A 16,471-nucleotide genomic window follows, 5' to 3' on the forward strand; every position below is an offset into this window, starting at 1 on the left:
CAAGCTAATGGCAATAAAACAGTATACTTGTAGTTATCAAAATGAGCTATAACGGTTATCCCAATGTGCTAATTTTTTTAAAATTATCAACTTGGCTTCCTATCAACTGTTTAGGTATGTCTCACTTTATTAATATGTAAAGTGGATTCTAAAATAATTGAATCATACCTTTTATTGACTTATAATTTCAGATGTGTTTCACAGGAAAATATTTGACTGTTTGCATCATATTTGACTTTTTTACCATCTCTTTAAATTCAGTAAGTATAGCTATAATTAGTAACTTGCCTGGTGCTCATATTTTGTCATTCAGTGCCATTATTTTACCTAGAGTACTACAGCTTGTCTCCACCTTTTATGCATATCATCATATAAATCAGCAAATGTATAATCAGTGTAGAGCAGTGTTACTTGAAGACAGGCTACTCTTTTAATTGATGGTACTTGCATATTTAATGAACTATGAATTAAAGGAATAGTTTGGAGTAGTAGAAACATTCGACCAGAAATAGACATTCATTCCAACCCAATTCTTAACATTTACTAGCTGAGCAATTTTTGGCAAGTGACTTAATATCACTGAGACAGTTTCCTCAACTCACGGGGTAGTTCTGAAAATTAAATGAGGTAAAATATGAAAGTACTTTGAAACTTTTTAAGCACTGTGTTTACTTAAAACCACTTGGCAATGTTCTGAAAGGAAATTTATAATCATGGTATAATACTTAAAGAAGACTTTTAAAAAGCTTTTTTTCTTAAGTCTGTGTCACAGAAATGAAAACTGTTGGACTAGGGTTAACAATAGGCAGTGACAGTAATCCACTGAACTACTTAAAAACTAACTCTTCAGTTGAATGTAGCAGTGGGACAATCCCTAGTAAAGCACATTAATAAATCCTATGCTACTAAGAGAATCAGGGACCTAATTATTTTGATTAATTGGTTTTTAATGTGTAGGCTTATTAAAAGAGTTTAGTTTTATGAATGACTTAATATTGCCATTTGAAGAAAGATCTAGTTATTCACAAGATAAGTTGATTTGATATACAAATTTAAATCATATTTTGCCAGTTAAGGATCATAATTTTCTAGTGTGTGTTGTTGTTATTTACTGGAGATAAACTTCCCCCAAAACTTACTTTTCCCAAGTTCCCATTTCTGTCTTACAACTTAAGTGGAACTTCTTACCCATTCTCTGTCACTGTTAAATTACAAAGTAAATAAACATTGTACTTATCCTTACTAGGAAGTACAAATTATTGTGTAACTTCAAATAGTATGTTCGTATGTTTTGGTTTTCATCAAAGACTTTTTTAGTGATTAGTAATGTTTCCCATATGAATTAGTGCAGCCTGCATTCTGTTCTCTTTTTCTGCTTTCTGTCATTTCTAGTACAGCTAGAACACCACTGCTTAAAGAGTAAGAAATAATGGAAATTGCCAGGAGCAGATATATTGATTTAATATAATGGTTCTCAACTGGCTATAAGTTCCCAGTAATTATAATGTGCAGTCAGGGTTGAGAACCACTGATTTACGTTGCTTAAACGTACATGCAGAGTGAGACCAACTGCGAAGGTTAAATCTGTTTTAGAACTCAACAGGGAGTTGGTGTTTTGAGGGTGACAATGAGATAACCAAAAGTTAAATGTATGGGAGGTATTACTCCTATCAGCCATTCGTTTTCATTAAAAATGAAAAAATTGTGCTCTGAAAAGCAAGGTGCAGTTATCATATCTGAAGTAATTGACCTGAAGTAGACATTCTTCAAGAGAGCTGTTGAATTATTGGTGATGCATGGAATAGAAAGGGAAAGCGTAGTATAACGCAGACCATTCATAGTCTGTCCACTGTTAAGTTCTCTAAGGGTTAGTCACATGTTCGTGGGGTGGCAGAACGAGAATAATATGGTAGAGTAGTTCAGTGCATGGGCTCTGGAGTTGGGTGCATCTGGGCTTGAGTCCTAGCTTTGCTCATTACTGTGTGATCTTGGACACATAGCTTAAGTTCTCTTAAGCCTGTTCCTCTTCTGTAAATTGGAGATAATCATAGTACATATTCACGGAATTAAATGAGATCATGTATTTAAAGAATTTAACATAATAACTGGCACATGGAAGGACCCATTAATGATAACAGGGTTGCTGTTATTAGTAGGCATGGTTCAGACTTCGGAATCACACAAGTTTGGTTTTGAATGCCTACTCTGCCACATACTAGCTGGGCAAGCTACTTAACCTCTCTGAAACTCGGTTAATATAAAATGGAGTTAACATCTACCTCATAGTGCTGTTGTGAATATTAAATGGGCTAAAGTATAGGAAGTGTCTGGTTATAGATTGGGTCAAATTTTGAGACCAAGATTTCCTTCTTATCACTCAAATTTGATACCACACTCTTTTTTCTTTTTTTAATGTTGATTTGTAAACTTTAGCATTTGGTAAGCATGTCTAGTCATCTTCAAAGTTCTTCCAGAAAAGGCACTCTAAGAATACATTTATTCAAACTTTTCTTAGTACCTATTTTCCATTTTCTGTGTTCTGTTAATCTCTCAGCTCTTAGATGACAATAACTTTGTAATGCCAGAAAGTTAAAATTTTAATGTCTTAGCCTAATTTTTTCAAATGGTGAACTAGATGACTTATCCATCAGTCTCAATCAAGGATGATTTAAAACCCATGTGCCTAGCACTGTGTAACGTGAGTTATGGTCCCTGCCCTTCTAATCTAGTTGAGCTCATTTCTGCAACTAATATGAGCTCAACAGTTCATTTTGCATTTTCTTCTCTTCTTTCTTGATCCATAACCTCTGATTTTAGACTCTCTCTCTCTTTTTTTTTTTTTTGAGACCGAGTTTCCCTCTTGTTTGTTGCCCAGGCTGGAGTGCAATGGCACAATCTTGGCTCACTGCAACCTCCACCTCCTGGGTTCAAGAGATTCTCCTGCCTCAGCCTCCCTAGTAGGCATTACAGGCACCCGCCACCAAGCCCAGCTAATTTTTTGTATGTTTAGTAGAGACGGGATTTCTCCATGTTGGCCAGGCTGGTCTTGAACTCCTGACCTCAGACGATCCACCTGCCTCAGCCTCCCAAAGTGCTGGGATTATAGGCATAAGCCACCGTGCCCAGCTCATTATAGACTTCTTTTTCCCTACCTCCCGGGTTCCAGCGATTCTCCTGCCTCAGCCTCCTGAGTAGCTGAGATTACAGGGGCATGCCACCATGCCTGGCTAATTTTTGTGGTTTTTAGTAGAGACGGGGTTTCACCAGGTTGGTCAGGCTGGTCTTGAACTCCTGACCTCAGGCGATCCGCCTGCCTCAGCCTCCCAAAGTGCTGGGATTACAGGCATGAGCCACCGCGCCCAGCCTATAGACTTTCTTAAAGGACTTTCTAGTTCCACTGATAGCTATAATTTAACAAGTTTGTCAACATTTTGATGCATCATTGGGTGCCTGTAAACTTTTCTTTCTTTCCCTTCATACCTGAACTTTGGTTCAATTTCTCGTAAAAGTTTTATTAAATACTTATATTCTTTAAATAGCATGCTCTTTTTAGATCATTGGATAGCTCTGATTTTTTTCTGTCCTTGCTCATCATAGCATTTTTCTGTAAAAAAAAAAAAAAAAACAGTATAAGAGAGACATTTTCTGTGGAAGTCTGCATATCTGATTCACATTCAGCAAATTTCTTAAGTTGTTTTGATTTATCTGCTTGTCAAATAAAAATAATACTTGCTACCTACTTACAACAGAGGGGTGTTGTGAAGATTTTATTTATAATGTTTTTAACTCATTTACTCAATGCTATGGAAAATCTCATTTTTATTATATTGTCATACTATATACATACTACTGGTTTTTTAGATCTATTATGACTTTTATGATGGTGAAGTGTGATTTTACTTTTCTCTTTTACCTCACCACAAAGGTATCAAAATAGATGTTCTTTAGTATGCAAATGGTTGTATCTATGAGTAGTTTGCCAGTTTATAGAAATTGATGTTTCTTTTGGAAAGGCAGTATATCAGGGGCTTCCAGACTGGACACTGGAGCCAGCTTAGTTGGCTTTGAATCATGGCTTTGGCAATTACTAGCTGAGCAACCTTAGGCGGGTAACTTCTCTGTGCCTCAGTGTACTTATTTGTAAAATATAATTAATAAAGCAGCATCATAGAGTTGTGAAGTGCTTAGAACATTGCTTGGTACTCAAAAAATATTAGCTATCACTATTACTAACAAAATAGTGCACGTGTTTAAGTCTTCAATATTTAACTACCAGAGTTTTTGGTAGCATCTTGGTTCTCTGTGAAACATGACTGCCCTTCCCCTAACAAACTGTAATTTCATTTTATGTGCAGATTGGACAGTTGGGTCTTCTATGGCTCCTCCTGCCCTCATTGCAAACTGATGAGTTTTAAAAATCATTTTTATTGAAATATGAAACATTCTAAAAATTAACATAATATTGAAGCTATAGAGCAAAAGATGAACCTCTCCTTCACCATTTTTGCTTTCTAGGAGGATTAATTCTTTTCCAGACTTGTATTTGATCATGTTTTTTATCAATTTAAAACCTCTTTCACAAACTTTGTATTATCCTTAAGATAGTCCAAGCTTCCTATCATCATCTATGAGATCCTCCCAGCCTCACTTTTGCTTTTTGGTAATTCCTGTTAGGTTTCTGATAGAGTCATTTCCTCAAGGAAGTCCTTTCCTGACCTCTTAATTGGGTTAGCATAATGTCTTCACAGCCCTTTGTACTTTCCCTGCCATAGTCATTCTCCACTGAGGCAGTGCTGCTCTCTGGAGGTGTCCTAGTGACTGGGAGGTGCTCTTGTCATTTACTGGTCAGGGCTGAGAGGTGCTAGATGTTCACCATGAAGAATTGTCCTAGTTTTGTATGACTTGTAAATGTCTCATTAGATAATCACAAAGGTGTAAAAAATCTGTTTATAGATATCAGAGCCAAGAGCCTAACTCAATTTTACATATACACATGGAACTTTTTGCAGAGTTTTAATATATGTTGAATTTTCTAGGAATAAAAACTACTATGGCCGGGCAGGGTAGCTCACACCTATAATCCCAGCACTTTAGGAGGCTGAGGCAGGCAGATCACTTGAGGTCAGGAATTCCAGACCAGCCTGGACAACATCGTGAAACCCTGTCTCCGCTAAAAATTCAAAAATTAACCGAGCATGGTAGCACACACCTGTAATCCCAGCTACTTGGGCGGCTTAGGCAAGAGAATTGTTTAAACCTGGGAGGCGGAGGTTGCAGTGAGCCGAGATCGCACCACTGCACTCCAGCCTGGGTGACAGAGCAAGATTCTGTCTCAAAAACGAAAACAAAAACAAAAAAACAAAACTACTATGTTATTGAAGGACAATTATACCTTGTTTTGTTTGGATCCTTACCAAGCGTTGTTTACTATTTTGGGAAGTGACGTCACTAATAGCAACATTTCTCACATTCATAGTGATTCAGCATATAGATGGAAACATCTAACTTTGAATTTAGTTGAAATTAGACGGAAAAAATTTTAATTGAACCAGATGGGGAGAAAATGCATCTCTCCTGGTGGAATGTATTTGCTTTTTTTCTCTTTTCCTATTGTACTTTATCATATACTTCTTTCATTGACAGCTCATCTGCCTCTCTCACCAAATGAGAACTTAGTGGGGATAAAAACTATATTTTACTTATCTTTGAATCTCCAAAATTCACTGAGCACATGGTAGTTGTTCAACTTAATATTTACTCAGTTGAATTAATAGCAACAACAGTAGCGTTTATTCAACAAGTATTTGTTGAATCAGACTCTGCTAGGCAGAGTGAAAAGACACTGTCCCTGCTCTCAAGGAACTTGTGATCTATTGCCAGGACAGACCTAGAAATAATTATAATACAGTATGACAGTTTCTAGAATGGAAATAGCTATAAACCATAGATCTGTAATGAAAAATAATCCTAAGTCTTGTGGGGAGATCTTGGAATAATGACACAGAAGAGAAATAGTATCCAGTATCAATCACAGTGCCAAGAAAGACTCTCAATAAATATTTGGAAAATCGGTGAATGAGGGTAGCTCTAAAGAGGGAGAAGGAGTTTGCCAATTGGTCAGGTTTAAAGAGGGCGTTCCCAGCAGGAAATCCCTATGCAAAGGCTCAGAGGTAGGAGAGGTGCAGGAAAAGATGATGGAGCATAAAGTTGGAGGTTGAGTCATAGATAAAAATGTTCCTGAAGGTAATGAACCAGATCATGAAGAGACTTCTTCCATGAAAAGAAGTTATATTTTATCTTGCAGATGGCTAGAAAGCCATTCATTTAACTATTAAAACTACTATTTTTCAAATTACATATATTGTGTGCTAGATACCTATGATCTGCATACAGAGGTAGTGTATTCCCATGTTAGGGTTGGGAAACTAAGACTCAGATGAATTAACTTGCCCAGGTTTTCACTGCTACCAAGTGGAAGAACTAGACTTCAAACGTAGGTCAGTTGAGTCCACATCTCCAGTCTGCTTTTTAAACTATATTTTACAGACTATCCAGCAAGGAAGACGCTATATATTTTTACTTTCTTTTCAGTCAGTCTGGCTTCTTTACCTCACATGATTCTCAGCTGTAACAAATTCAAAATGTTTATGTAAATTTAAGTTAAAAACTTACTCATAAGTAAGCTCTAGTCTTCTGAAAGTCCAAAATGGTATCGCAGTAACTCACCATTTGCAGGCTACTTTTTATTCTGGGACTGTCTTCTATCTTGTTTTTCAAATAACTGTATTTTGGCCTGTTTAAATGCCTTTTTTTTTTTTTTTTTTTTTTTTTTGGTCACCATTGAATGTCATGGGCCAATCAGGCATAAGTTGTAAAATTAAGTTGTAAAATTAATATTAGTGTAGTATGGAGTATCATCTAAAGGAGCGAAATTTGAAGTACTACTTCCTTTTTTTGAGACATTTAGAAAGCTGAGTCTTCAACATGCAAAAAGAATACTCCAGGTAATATTTAAATTTTATAAGAAAATCCAATATTGATCTTGATATTCTATTTAATTAATATAAATGTAGTTTGCTATTTAAATAAATGATTTCTACTTCATATAATAATCCTGATGTGCTTGGTTAGCTTGAAGTACTTCAGATATTATCTAATTAACCCTGTAATGTCTGGCTAGCCCAGGGTATAAGATTCTTCCTTATTTTAATGGCTTTTAAAATATGGTAAGTTTTGGCGATGGATGCCACTGAACTGTATACTTAAAATGGCATATGTTATGTATGTAGATTTTATCACAATTTTTATTTTTATTTTATTTTATTTTATTTTTTGAGACGGAGTCTCGCTCTGTCGCCCAGGCTGGAGTGCAGTGTGGCCGGATCTCAGCTCACTGCAAGCTCCGCCTCCGGGGTTTACGCCATTCTCCTGCCTCAGCCTCCCAAGTAGCAGAGACTACAAGCGCCCGCCACCTCACCCGGCTAGTTTTTTGTATTTTTAGTAGAGACGGGGTTTCACCGTGTTAGCCAGGATGGTCTCGATCTCCTGACCTCGTGATCCGCCCGTCTCGGCCCCCCAAAGTGCTGGGATTACAGGCTTGAGCCACCGCGCCCGACCTTTATCACAATTTTTAAAAAGATGTGATAGAAAAGTTCAAAGTGGCCTAAGATCTCTTACCAAGCAGTTATCTGAATCAAATATTCTTAAGAGCCTTTTGTTACAGATAATTTGAGTAAAGTGTTGGGAAACACCTATTCTGTCATCATTGGCTGATCAAATTAAATGTTCTTAATACTAAGCTGTTTGAAAAGAAAACCCTATTTGACGACAGAAATAAAGAAGGAAGCATGCTATTGGCCTGATATTATGGTGCAGCCATCCTCAGGACGGATGTGATAATGAAGATGCCTTTCAGACTTGACTGCTATTGGTCCCTTGTTTTAGTTTCTTATTTAAAAGGGCAGCTAGGGGGTTAAGTGGGCTATCTGAATGTCACCTCAGCACGTAGGGTATGCCTGGTAGCAGCTCCAACTCTAATATTACTAAGGCTCAGACTTTAAGTTCCCCACCCCCACTAGTATCAGGGGAAATTAAATTGTCATTGGTTAGCTTCATGAAAATTCGAAGAATATGCTGGTGGAGATAAAGGAAACATTCGTATTGGCGTGTGTGAATTGTATAACTTTTTGGAAAATAATTTGGTAGTAACTGTTTAAAATTTTTAAATTCACATACTTTTTGGCCTAATAACCCTGTCAGGTTGCCACTATTATGTAGGGACATTGGTACAAGAATTTTTTTACTGTGTTGTTGGTAGTGGCAAAAAAGTAGAAGCAATCTGGAAGCCAATCAGGAGATGGCTGAACAAATTATGCTCTATCCATTCTCAAGACCAATGTGCATCTATTAAAAGGTGAGTTAAATTTGTGTGTATTGGCCTGGAATTATGGCCATGTCATATTATGTGTAAAAAACATTGTAGAGTTAATATCAGTGTAGTATGGAGGATGATCTTAAAAAAAAGAGGAAAACATATATATGAGATTAGACTGTAGAAAGATTCACATAAAACTGATAAAACGGATTCTCTAGGGAGCCTGGAGATAGGATTGAATTAACTTGTCTTATACAACCATGTTGTTTGATTTATTATAATATTTGTAGTTTTTTAAAAGTTTCTGAAGTTAAGACAGGGAAGGGGAGAAATCTATAGTGATAGAAATTATACTGGGGATTACTTTGGGAAGGGTTGATGGCTGGGATTGGACACAAAAGAAACCTCTTCGTACTCAGCGATCTCTATCTTGAACTGGGTGTTGGTTACACAGATGGGTTCACTTTGTAAAAATCCATCTATGGATTATATGCTTATCATTTGTACAATTTTGTGTCTATATTGTATCAAATAAAAGTATATAAAAATAAATGATGACATAGTGGTACAATGGAATACTATTAACTTTTTATTGAAATATTTTCAATAAATATTTAATGATATATGAAGTCAGGCAAGAAACAGGACAGTCCCATTATTATAAAATATAATGTACATAAAAAATAGAATGAAGACTAGAATAAAAACACTACAGCATTAATACATTTATGTCTGGATGGTGGTGGTTTTGTTTTGGGTTTTTTTTAAGAACAGTTTATTGGATTGGGCCATTTATGAAGTCATTAGAACTTGGTGAGCAAAGTCAGATTACAGGATATTAAGCAGAAAAATAAGAGTGAAAGAGAGAGGAAAAGGCATTTTAAAAAAGAAAGAAAAAGCTAACTAGAGAGGTGAAAAGGTAGTAGTTTGTCTAAACCCTACTAGCAAGGGACTTTTCATGTTAAAAATCCTCTCCTTTATCAAACTGTTTGATTTTTACAAATAAGTCATGCTTGATACTTACATTTTGTTGTTTTTGTTTAAGCATTTAGTTTTAGTGAAAAATGTCATTAATAGCTTCAGTTGACTGTAGCAGATGCAACTCATAGTAGCTTTAAAAACCTATATTCGTGTCTCAGTCTTCACTGATTAAGTGTGGCTGTTTGCTTAGATCTTTTTTCGCCTTAGTTGCCACATCGAGGCAAATAATACCTCACTAGGTTGTAATGAGAATCAAATGAGAAACTGTAGTATGTGAAAATACTTTAATGGAATTAAACACTACCCAGTTGTAAAATTACATTATTTTTCTTGTATTTCCTTCGACCCAAAGTCCTTACTTATGGAATGTAGTTAGTTCATAATGGAATTTATTTCACTTAATAGGAGTTCAAAAGTTGAAGTTTATGCAGGAATACAATTTTTTTTTTTTAGTTAGGTTCTGCAGATGCTGCATTTAATGGTTTTTGAGATGTGGGTTGTGATTGCATCAATATTTTAGACTATTTTTAGTGCTTTATATATCAAATTGAATTGTAAACATTTTTATTGCTTCTAATTATTGCTGAACTGTCAGGGAAATTAACAACCTTTTTACCCTATTTCAATCATTTTGCGTTAATTCGCCATGTGTATGTAAAATAATATACCAAAAACAGATCTCTTCAGGTGTTTCGCAGGGGTTTTGATAAGGACTTGACTTTTTATTAGCCCTTAAGTCAGTAGTAATCTTCTGGACGGAATTAAGAGATGGGTTGGGTTGGAGAAAACTGCGTGGCACTAGGACCCAGGGGGCTCCCGTGAGCGGATCTTGGGGCCAGATTGCAAATTCGCGGTGACTCAGTCTGGTCGGCTGCTTGCGCTCGGCGGCCGCGGCGGCAGCAGCAGCAGACGTTGGCGGCCGGGCTGCCAGGAGCAGTTCCGCCGGGTTTCACTGTCCGAGAGTTCCTTCGGGGCACCCCAGGCAGGTCCGCGGCGTCTGGGGAGCGCTGGGGTTGTGGTGGCTGGGAGAACGGGACCGCTGCGCGCGGGAAGCCTCCGGGCCTGTGCACCGGGAGTAACATTTGCTCCGTCTCTTCCTGTGTCTGGCTTTATTTGCAGCAAACCAAGATGGAGTATGAGTGGAAACCTGACGAGCAAGGGCTTCAGCAAATCTTGCAGCTGTTGAAGGAGTCCCAGTCCCCAGACACCACCATCCAGAGAACCGTGCAACAAGTATCCTTTCCGAGGCCTGGCCGCCACCCGGGCAGCTCGCCCCGCGCTGCGGCCCAGCTCCCGGCGACCGGGGGCTCCAGTCGCCCCCGCCTCTGCCCCTCCCCCGCCCTCCGAGCCCGGCCTTTTCCCTGGGTCCGCGCGCGGGGGAAGCCGTCGCTACCCCAGCCGGGCGACTAGCGCACGCGGCCCTGGTTCCTGGGCCGGGGGCGCCGCCGCGTGGGGCTCACGCTGCGGAGGCCCCCGGCTTCCGGCCCGCAGGAGGCGGGGGCCCCCAGCCTCCGCCCGGGATCGCGACATGTGCGCGGGCCGGACCGCCACGTCCCTGCCCGCCGCTGACCTGCCGCGGGGGTAGGGAGCGGGCGAGCGGGAGCGGGCCGGGCCCACACAATGCGCCCCGCGGGTGGGGGCGGCGGGCTGAGCGGGAGGCCGGGTGGAGGGCGCTCTGTGCGCGGCGGAGCTCGCCGCCTGACTGGCCAGAAATGGGTGGAGCTGGCGCGGGGTTTGAACTGCAGCTGTGTGGGTCCTGGCGTTTTTTTTCACGTCCTTGCCCTAAAGAGGCCGGGGACCTACAGGTGGTGGAAAAGGGTCTCTGTGCCTCACCCTGGGGTTACTGGTGTTAACACCTGTTGCGAGCTCCTTGTCACCCAAATGAGATTTTCTTTTTAAAGCTTTGGCTCGAGGCTGACTGCACAATTATCTAGGTCTTTACCGAGTGTGCTGGTGTAGTGATCCTGTTGCTACGATTTTACAGACAGAAAAGGTTAAGAGAACCAAAACTCTACTGAGTATGCTTTCTGTAGTGCCCTAAACTGTGCTCAAATGGAGAGTTCTTAATGGATCCAGTAAAGGAAACATTCATTATATCATGAATATCATGAATAATATTTTAACCCCCGATCTTTTAAGCCTAAAGAAGTTAGTTAAGTCTACTGTTTTTTGCAGAAAAGCCTCTTGATTTTTATTGTCAATAAGCAGCAAAATTACTTAATATGGAGTTTGGTAAGTAAGCTCTTCGTGTTTGAGTTTATTTATATTCAAAACATGTATAAAGATGAAGTTATTTACCCCGGGGGTTTCGCAGAAATACTGCATTGCCGTAACTTAAAACCTTCAATAGATAACAAAATTAGTACGTACGTTCTTGGTTAATATAATACTTCCCATTTAAAAGTGGAAGGGATAATGATTTAGATCTGCTTGGATTTTTTAAAGCCATTTTGTTTGGATACTTCTAGTACTGAGGAAAGAACAGTTTCGGAGTGTATTGCCATTTGTGTCTTGTAAACCCTGCTATGGCTTAGTCTTAATTTGTGTTGTCATGGTTCTAGGGATGATAGAAGTTGATAGTTGATTAATTACAGGTATTATATGATACAATTACTACCTTCTTAAATTAGCTAAGCCCGATCCTGCATTGTAGTTATTCTGTGGCACCGTATATCATAATTTCTTGTTTTAGTCTACATTTATTAGGCACGTCAGATACTCAGTACTGTGCTTGGGCTGGTAGTCAATTACAGTTTCTTCTGTGTGCCTGTAACTTAGCATGTCCTCTGAGAAAGAACAACTTTCTGTTGCTGTGAGAGGAAAACTACTTCAGCTAAAAATACATACTGCTGCTGTTTCAGAGTACCTTATTTTGTCTCTCCTAAGAAGATAATATGTTTAATTATTGTTTCGTATAGGCTTTTGAGTACTTTTTGAAAGACCACTATAATAGGATAAAGAGATGTAGCTCAAGTTGTAAGAAGGTAAACCTTATCAGGAAATAGTTTTGAAAAATTCATCGGCATATCAGCATGCTGTTAGTCTTGGCCATTCACTGAAACGAATTACTGTCTTGGTTGGAGAAAGTGGTTACACCTTGGAATTTTACTAGAGACTATGTTGTTGGTTCGTTTACATTCTGACCCCTAAACATTGAGGGTATTCAAGTATATAATAAATAGCTAATAAAGTTGCTGAAGTTTGATTCATGGATTTAATCAGAAGTTTAGGTTTGTTGGGTAAAAAACATTTTAATCTTTCTGTGTAGTAAAACACAATTGGGAAGCATATTAGTTAGGGGTTGGGAGTCAGGGCTTGAAGAAAGATGTAATAGAGGATTTTGTCACAGCTGCCTCCTGATAGCGATGACATACCTGCAAGTTGGTGTCACTGGAAATGTTAAATCTTGGGGATGAGGGGAATAATTGTACAGCTGTAGTGCAATAATCTCATAATGCTGACCTTACGTTAAGATATATAACCTGGTGCATAAATGGCACTTTATCTTTTTGGATTCTAAAGAACAAATGAGTCTGAAAAGTTTTTTTTTTTAAGTTATTCTATAAAGTTAATTTCTGTAAATGATCTTTAACTCTGAGAGACTTGTTTTCACTTGGAATGCTTTTATTTTTGTCGTTTTATGCTTAAATGCCTTTCTGTTTAGAGTGGTTTGAAGTTGAAATCTAAGAATTTTTTGAATATTTTTTGCTATATTAATCATGCTGAAGCTGGCACTTTCTTATGTTGTATTGCATGTAATTGATGCATTTCAGCCATAAAGCACCTAAGAGGTTTAGCAAGCACCAGTGTGTTTTTGAAATGGCATGTTGATAGATTTGGTAAGATATCCTTAGCCTTAGTTAAAAAAAAAAAAAAAAAAAAATGCAGGACTGAAAATATCACCAAAGAGATCCTTGATTGTTGGATTAAAAATGCTTAATTTCTCACTGAGATTACACAGACAAGTTTCCTTAACTACTGTTTGTTCTAGAAACTGGAACAACTTAATCAATATCCAGACTTTAACAACTACTTGATTTTTGTTCTTACAAAATTAAAATCTGAAGGTAAGTAGGATTTGCATTGATAACTATTTAAAGTTTCTTTAAGACCTATTTAAGTGTACTGAGAATTATTCATTTCAAATAATTTCATTTTGTAGTAACCATGTGCTTTATAGATGTAGGATGAACAGTCTTAGTACCACTCAATATTTACATGCTTAATAAGCATTCCTGTTTTTATATATACAGACAGTCTCACTCTGTCACCCAGGCTGGAGTGCAGTGGTACGATCTTGGCTCACCACAACATCTGCCTCCCGGCTTCAAGCGATTGTTATGCCTAAGCCTCCCTAGTAGCCAGGATTGCAGGCATGCGCCACCACATCCAGCTAATTTTTTTGTATTTTTAGTAGAGACAGAGTTTTGCCTTGTTGGCCAGGCTAACCTTGAACTCCTGACCTCAGGGGATTTGCCTGCCTCAGTCTCCCAAAGTGCTAGGATTACAGGTGTGAGCCACTGTGCCCAGCCAGCATTCATTTTTAATTGGGTGTTTGTATAATAAGTTACTTAATTCTTTGCAGATAAAAAACTTGTTGCAAAGTCTAATGTTTTGCTTCCATACATATAGATGGATATAACAAAGGTTGTAATACAAAGATTGAATGTAGGATTTAATAACTGAATATATGTGTGTTTATTGTAGAAAAAAATTGTAAAGTCGTATAATCAAAATGAAAAATTATCACATCTTCCAGAGATAATTATTGTTGATCTCTTGAATTCTATCCTTCTCTGCTCTTATATGGCCACATACTATTTTAAAATTGTTTAGCAAAAAGTGGAATCATTCTATTCATAAGTAGGCTTTTGTAACTTTTTAAGAAACTTCTAACAGTATACATGAAACTTTTTCATGACTCTTAATTTTAAATTTAAATTATTTCTATGACAGTTTAAAGCCTGAGTAGTCTGATTATTAAATAACATGGTCATTTGATTATTTCTGATAATACATAATGTATCCCACTAGACATTATTTCATAACTATTTATGGAGCACCATCTCTTTGCCATGCAATTTGCAGGCTCAGGAGACAAAAGTGAACAAAACAGACAAAACTCACTGCCCTCAGAACCTTACATTGTAGTGAGAGTTGTTTCTGGTAGCATTATTTAGGTATTCCCTTCCTAAAACATTGTGGACACCTAGAAGTCAATTAAATATTTATTGAGCATCTGTTTGGCCTCTAAATGAAAGCACTGTACCCTATTCAGTGATTAGTGTTTTAGAAGCTATGGTGCAATTAATAAAATCCCTGCTCTTGGAATTGGGAAATAACAAGTTTTAGACAACCAGACCATCTGTAAAGTTTTAGCTCCAAATTCTGACAGGTTAATGGTGTTAATGTGTAGTAAAAATCTCACTGATCCTGTATTCAGATTTTCATAATTCATACACAGCAATTTCTTTTGAATTATTTTCAGTTGATTTTGTAGTTAATTTGGGGGATTTTAATTTGTGAATGAAGGACACAATAGAAAATTGAGAACTCTTAAGTCTAGGTTTTAAGAAACGAATTCTTTCAGCAATTAATATTCCTAGTTTGATAAATATATTTGTGATACATTGCTTCTTAATATAGAAATTTTTCTGACACAGTTTGTGATCAACCTGTTTGTTTCTTTACTAAGATTTTATAAATGGATTTTTTAAATCTGTAATTGTTTTATTTGAAATTTTTATTTATTTTCACTAAGCTGTCCACTCTCATGTTCTCATCCTACATTCCAAATATTAGGATTGTTGCAATATTATACTCTTGAGTAAAGCTTTCTTATGATATAAGGATACTTCCTTCAGGCCAGGCAAGGTGGCTCTTTCTTGGGATATAAGGATACTTCAGGCCAGGCAAGGTGGCTCACGCCCGTAATCCCAGCACTTTGAGAGGCCAAGGCAGGAAGATTGCTTCAGGCAAGGAGTTCAAGATGAGGAACATAGTGAATGGCGAAACTCCATCTCTATAATAAATTAGCTGGCATGGTGGCACACACCTGTGGTCCTGCTACTCAGGAGGCTGAGGTGGGAGGATCACCTGAGCTGGGGAAGTCAAGGCTGCAGTGAGCTATGATTGTGCAACTGCACTCCAGCCTGGGATACTTCAGAAGTACTTAAAAAAACACAAACATACAACTTGTTCAGTAGTGGCAAGAGAGTTTGGAAGCCATTGCTTCCACAGAGCATTAATTACAAAACCATAAAATGTTGGAAAGGATGTTTTTCAGATTTTCTTGACCCTAAAATGTGTTTATGTTCATTATGCAGTTTCTCCAAGGATGCAGTAGTTTTACGTTGGTATAACACTTGATATTTCTTCTTGCATTTATGCATTTATTTTTTTTCCCTGGGAAGATTGGGACACAAGTTTGCTGCATGTAGTTTTCTGTTTTAAAAAAACCTTTGCATCATGGCCGTTCATATTAAAGCAGCAACACAAGTAACATCTTAAACGAAAATGCTTGTTTAGCAATCTTATCACTGAATTGTAGAGTAAAATTTTTGATCTGTAAGAACCCTCAGATCAGCTGCTCTAATTCTCACTTTACAAATGAACAAATTGAGGGCCCACTGAAATAGTCTTAATTTTTTTAAAACAAAGGAAATCATTAGTCGTTGAATTTTTAAAATGGATTTTAAGAGAGTATATACTTCTCATATTGAATTGTTTCACTTCATTTTGTAATTTATTAAAACTCTTCATCTTATAACCTTTATGGTAAAAACAGTATGCTATATTTCTTGTAAACAAAGTCATGCCATTTAAAATAATTACATGGCTGAATTATTAACAGGTAATTTAAGGCAAGTTTATTGCTTGAAGAAGTTAAATATCTGACTTCATTTATTTCATGGCAATTTTTAACTTTTAAGAGAATTTAAAAATATGTTTTGTTTCCTTTTAAATTACTCATTGGAATGGGTTGTAATTGAAAATGGAAAGTAGTTTTTAAATGATGACATACAAGGTTTTATAGTGCTGTGATGACCTGAGCGGAGTTGTATGCAGAAAAAAATGCTCTTTTTGCCTCTGCATGTGCTTCACTCTTGAAGATTT

At 37.5% G+C, this 16,471-nt stretch overlaps 1 protein-coding gene across 4 annotated transcripts in view; it reads left to right on the forward strand.

The window, feature by feature from the left end:
* The window catches only part of TNPO1 (transportin 1), a 97,967-nt gene that overhangs the window by 21,703 nt on the left and 59,793 nt on the right, over window positions 1–16,471 (forward strand). For 2 of the 4 annotated variants that reach the window (XM_010378907.2, XM_030927054.1), the window contains exons 2-3: window positions 10,475–10,588; window positions 13,347–13,422. In XM_010378907.2, coding sequence (XP_010377209.1) covers window positions 10,475–10,588; window positions 13,347–13,422 — 190 coding nt within the window. Of the gene's footprint in view, window positions 1–10,201; window positions 10,342–10,474; window positions 10,589–13,346; window positions 13,423–16,471 lie in introns of those variants that run through there. The other 2 variants (XM_030927053.1, XM_010378908.2) reach the window with 2 other exon arrangements.

This window comes from Rhinopithecus roxellana, chromosome 3 (genome assembly GCF_007565055.1).
Source record: "Rhinopithecus roxellana isolate Shanxi Qingling chromosome 3, ASM756505v1, whole genome shotgun sequence".
Lineage (NCBI taxonomy): Eukaryota > Metazoa > Chordata > Mammalia > Primates > Cercopithecidae > Rhinopithecus > Rhinopithecus roxellana.